Genomic DNA, 5278 nt, shown 5'->3' on the forward strand with positions numbered 1-5278 from the left:
GAGATCCCCCCCATCCCCTGCCCTGAGCCCCCCTCCACCATGATTTTGCTGAGCAGCTTCTTGCACTTGCGGCCTCGGCGCTGCGGTCCCTTCGCAGGGCTGGGCAGGGGGCCCGGTCCCGCAGCGGGGTCCCGCAGGGCTCTGCGGGTGCTGGTGGACATGGACGGGGTGCTGGCCGACTTCGAGGGAGGCTTCCTCAAGAAGTTCAGGGCCAGGTACCCCGACAAGCCCTACATTGCCCTGGAGGACCGGAGGGGCTTCTGGGTGTCGGAGCAATACGGGCGCCTGGGACCTGAGCTGAGTGTGAGTCTGTGCATCCCCCGGCTCTACGCGTGGCTCTTGTTTGCGCCGTGCAGTTGGAGCTCCGGCCCCGCGGGACCCACTGGCCTCCAGTTCATGGGTGCAGCGCTGGGGAGGGCTGCGGGTGCTGGTTGGAGCTCCCACCGAAATACAGGTACAGGTCTGCACGCAGGAGGGCTTCCAGCCTCTTTTCCCAGAAATCCAGCGTTTTTCATGCACATCTGTCTCTTTTCCCTGCATGCATGGATGGAGTTAAAGGCAAGGAAAAGAGATCTTTGAACATCTGGTTGTTTTTAAATATCCTAAATTGCACAGCTGGGCTTTTCTAGCTCTGATTTGGCCAAGCTGCTTGGATTGATACTGTTCTTAGATAGATTATTTACTTCCGCAACAGCAATGTGAGGGGTGGGACGCAGCAGAGAAGTTGAGAGCAAACCATGCAATTGATGCTTCTTGTGAGGGCTTACTTAAAATTAAAACAACCCCAAGCCCTCCCATGCCTGAAAATTATTGTATTCATTTTAATAATTAAAGCCTAAAAGCAGAAGCTCTCTTTATGTTGCACTTCATCGTTCAACGAAGGGCTGAGTGCTGCAGAAAGTCGGTTTCTGCCTCTACAAGTTTTCCGTCTCAATGGGATGTCTGTGGTCTCATCTGCAGATTGCAGTTGCACAAGTGGAAAGGTGTTACAGCAAATAAAAATACTCTTGTCGTTAGTGGTATGGTGGCTACAAGGAAGGGAGCGTGAATAAGATCCGGGGCTTTCCTACTGGCAAAGTCCTAAACAGCTTATGAGCTGAAGGAATAATGCGTCCTCTCTAGCTGGGATTGATGAAAGAGAAATGGAGGACATCATTCATGCAGTAAAGCAGATGCTAAAATTTTGGCAGGGGTAATGCGTGATAACTCTGTTTTTTTTTTCTTGACCTTAACTACTTTGGATGTGTTAAATGAAGTGAGCTCATCTTGTGTCTGCTGTGATCACGTAAAACCACCAAAGCCTTGGGCTGAACAAGTAGTAAAACTTCCACAGACCGACCTCAGGGCAGCCCTGATTTCACCCGTGGTTTCAGACCAGGGATAAAGAGAGTAGAAGCCGCTCTGTGGCTACGGGCACATGGGTCGTTCCAGTCCCCCCTCGTCAGAGAGCACTGTTGACCTGCTGCAGTAGACCAGAAAATAGGAGCCAAAGAGTCCAACAAGCTGAAGGTCCCAGCTCTGAAAGGGAGAACAATAGCTCAGCAATATGCCGAGCACACAGACCTGGATGGGTGGCGAGCCCTGGACGGGCAGGGAAATTGCTCATGGGGAGAGATAAGAAGGAAATCGAGGGTCTGTCCTGCCTGGCACGTGGTGGGATTCCCAGCCTGGGGGATTTTTCCATCTGCTGGGCAGTGTGCTGGCTGCGGTGCCGCAGGGAGTTATTCTGGCTCTGGGAGCCAAGCAGGTCTTTTCTTCAAGATGAGCTTAGTTCTTCCCCCATCGAGCTTGATTGCAAAATGCTTTTTGACATAAGTGGAAGCAGAATAGCTGCGGAAGTCCTTGCTGTAAGAACACACTTCAGCGCAGTTTGAAGTGCTTTGCTGCATCAGGCCGCATTTCTCGCATGTCTCTTGTGCAACTACAGTCAGTATCTTAAAAATAAAACATCACGGCTTGCCAGTCTAAAGCAGAGCAACTGGAGTTTGAAGGTTTGCCTGGCCCCGTGGCAAACTGTTAGGGTAGCTGTTCTTGTCTTGGTGCCAGGAGGCATTTCTGCTGGCTGTCTTGCACCGAATCAGCATGTTTCATCTTGGACATGTATGAGGAAGGCTTTTCTTCCGTCTTCTGAACCACCGATGTTTTCTGCTGCTCAGGCAAAAGGGAAGAGTGCAACAGTTGATCTGAGTAGTCTCTCCTTTTAAGTTGGGTGTCTGGTCTTCTCATGTTACCTGGGATTTTTTGAGAAATACAGGGTTTGATTCTGGCATGTCATGTTAAATGCCCTGTGCCCAACTATATAACTGGTTCATGCATTCATTTTCCTGAGAGCAGGCAAGGTGTGCAGCCAGCGTCTTGGCAGCCAGCAGGATGAAGCATAATATGACTTCCTGAGTGAGCCCTGTGTTTGCTCTGGGGTGTTGCTGCCCTGAGCCTGGAGTTCCCAGCAAAGCCCCAGTTGCTCGTGGTTGCCTGCTTTCTTCCCCCAGTGCAGGTGTAGTAAAGGCAAAACACGATGGGACAGACTAGATTCACACTCATCAGACAAGACGGAGCTGCAAGTCTAGCTGTTGTGTCCAACCAGCCTATTTGTTGCTATGAGCTGTAAGAACCAGCACGGAGGCTGCTCTCTCCTACCCCGATGCTCTGCCAGCTCCTCCGTACCCTTGCAATACAAGAAGGCCAGGATGGGTTTAAAATTCCTTTTGTCCCTATTCCCCTGCCTCAAATACAGAAACAGTGCTGCTCAAAATCAAGATCAATCCTTCAAGGTAGGGCTCCCGTCAGAACTTCTCCCAGCCGCATCTGCAGCTGCTCAGCTGCATTGCAACGCCGGGACATGGCTGCTTCCTCTGCCCGCAGCCGCGTTGCAACACTCCCAGGCTCTCCTCCCCGAGGGCCCAGTGTCCGTGCAAAATAATTGCTTTGCTTGGCAGCTGACAAGCCGTTACCTGTCTGAGGGAGTGCAGGGGCTGCTGTTCCTTAGGGCTGTGCTGGAGCCATCACAGGCAGCCCCTGGACTCTGCCCTCGTCCCTGTGGTCTTTCTCTGCTCTGCTCTCCCTGTGTGCCATACCAGTGCGCTCCGGCTGCTGACCTGGATGTTAAGTGTTTCAAACCCTTGCCTGGAGATACTCTTTTTGCCTGATAGACCTTGCCCAGGCATCTCTGAGGAAGAGCATCTGCGTTCACCCTGACGTGTGGTTCATTCTATAATATACTTTCTCCTCTGAGAGCAGCCTGGCTGCTATTTTAAGTGATCTGATTCAGACAAATAGGCCAGACAGCATCTGTGGCTGAACAGCATCACTTTACAGCAGGGCTACCAGGCCACGTCAGCTGGATCCACATGGAAGTGCCCCTCTGGACGCGGACCTGGGGTTTGGTTCGGTTCTGGACAATCTCTTGTGTTTTGCCTTGAAGGAACGTGCTGCTCCCTCTGTGTTTGGGGCTGCACAGGCAAAACGAAGCCTGCTCCAGAGCATCTGCGATCTAAATTTTATGGGATGGGTGCAGGTTAGCAGGTGGGGAACAGAGGCACCCACAGATGCAAGGCAGGTTAGCAGGAGGGGACCGGAGCCAGGGCTCCCACCTTTCTCACTGTCACCATCCTCTGTCCTAGCAAAGGGTGGGGAAGATGCACATGCAAGGAGAAGAGTAGCAAGAAGCCCTGTGCAGTGACTGCTCTCTTTCCCCTCACAGGAGAAAGCCATCAGCATCTGGGAATCCAAGAATTTCTTCATCGAGCTGGACCCGCTCCCCGGGGCTGTGGAAGCTGTGAAGCAAATGGCAAATTTGGCAGAGTGAGTAGGAACCTGCCCATGGTATTGGGGAATGGATGGGAGAGCAGCAGTGGCTTTGCAGGCTCATCCTCCTCTTGGCAGAAGCGCTGAATGCTTCATCAGTGTTAAAAATGCCTACCAGCCCACCGGGCATGGGAGGAAAGAGAGGGCTTTGAGTTCTGGAGCAGTCACCAAGAAAATCAGCCATGTGCAGCCCCTTCCCTTCAGCTCTCTTTTCCCAGCAAGGGTGGCAAAAAGGGGAACATGCCTCTGCCACCGGTGTGGGTACACATCCTGGGGGTGGGATCCTGCGAGTTGTGGGATTAACATCTCAAATTACCCTGGTTTGATCTGTGTGTGGTGGGGTGTCTGCTTTGGGTGCCTGCCTGCCTAGGCACTGAGTGGGGTCTTGCAGAGGCAGATGTGCATTTCAAGGGGGAGCGGGGTCTGATCAGCGTGTTTGGCCATGGAGTGATACTCTGTCCCCGTTTCTGTCCTTGTGGCAGCACTGACGTGTTCATCTGCACAAGCCCAATCAAGAACTACCGCTACTGCCCTTACGAGAAGGTGAGCAGGTCCGAATCCCAGCTCCCCCTCCCATATCGTACTGCCCGGCAAAAGCCAGCTGACCCCTGCATGCCTCCGGCTGTCTGGCTGTAAAACGGCAGTGATATTTCCCTGCTCCACCAGTTCTGTTCCTGAGCATCTTCGCAGGGCGGCAGCTCTGCTGTCGGCCAAGCTCTGCCATTTGCATGCACTGAGGCGCTTGGTCTTAATATTTCATCACGATGTCAAAAGCTGCTTGGCTTTAAAAGAAGTTGCACTCTAGCAGCATCCAAATCCTTCCCACTAATGAACTTATTAAATGAGATGTCCTCCCTGTGTGGAGGTCAGGGCTCGTGCCCGGCTCTGCTGCCGCTCTTGCCCTGTCCATCAGCCTTCCCATGTCCGTGCTCACCGCTCGCTCCTCGCCTTCCAGTACGCCTGGGTGGAGAAGCACTTCGGCCCCGAGTTTCTCGAGCAGATCGTTTTGACGCGAGATAAGACGGTGGTTTCTGCTGACCTGCTTATAGACGACAGACCTGATATAACAGGTAAGGGAGGTGCAGGGTGGCAGGAGTGACCAGAGGCAGCACCAAGGGGCAGATGGCATTGGGGGGTGATGGGTGCTGATTAGGCTCTCGTTAGGGGTTTGTGTCCACAGGCTCCTCATGTTGGAGTAAGGTCAACCTCTGTGTGTCGTGGAGGAGTTGTCCAGAGAGCCGACCTCTCTCCTTGCTTTGCAGGGGCTGAGCTGAACCCCAGCTGGGAGCACGTGCTCTTCACAGCCTGCCACAACAAGCACCTGCAGCTGAAGCCCCCCAGCCGCAGGCTGCAGTCCTGGACTGATGACTGGAAGGCCATTCTGGACAGCAAACGCCTGCCGCCCGGCCAGGCCACCTAAACCTGCGGCCACCCAGGGCTGGGGCCATCCTTGTGTCCCTGCGGAGTCCTGCTG

General features: G+C 53.5%; 1 protein-coding gene across 1 annotated transcript; it reads left to right on the plus strand.

Moving 5' to 3' along the window:
- The first annotated feature begins 39 nt into the window (after nt 1-39).
- Nucleotides 40-5224, plus strand: LOC104076257 (5'(3')-deoxyribonucleotidase, mitochondrial-like). The gene is made up of 5 exons (XM_009577070.1): nt 40-303; nt 3701-3801; nt 4287-4347; nt 4760-4874; nt 5067-5224. The coding sequence occupies exons 1-5, from the start codon at nt 40-42 to the stop codon at nt 5222-5224; spliced, it is 699 nt and encodes a 232-aa protein (XP_009575365.1).
- The last annotated feature ends 54 nt before the right edge of the window (nt 5225-5278 follow it).

The sequence above is a fragment of the Fulmarus glacialis genome, unplaced genomic scaffold, assembly GCF_000690835.1.
Source record: "Fulmarus glacialis isolate BGI_N327 unplaced genomic scaffold, ASM69083v1 scaffold17924, whole genome shotgun sequence".
Classification (NCBI taxonomy): domain Eukaryota; kingdom Metazoa; phylum Chordata; class Aves; order Procellariiformes; family Procellariidae; genus Fulmarus; species Fulmarus glacialis.

What these genes read in the sequence shown, in the direction of transcription:
- LOC104076257 (XM_009577070.1), top strand. Translation starts at nt 40, where the DNA reads ATGATTTTGCTGAGCAGCTTCTTGCACTTGCGGCCTCGGCGCTGCGGT. An exon ending in CAAATGGCAAATTTGGCAGA is followed by an intron (nt 3,802 to 4,286) that starts GTGAGTAGGAAC and finishes TCCTTGTGGCAG; the next exon opens with CACTGACGTGTTCATCTGCA. An exon ending in CGACAGACCTGATATAACAG is followed by an intron (nt 4,875 to 5,066) that starts GTAAGGGAGGTG and finishes CTTGCTTTGCAG; the next exon opens with GGGCTGAGCTGAACCCCAGC.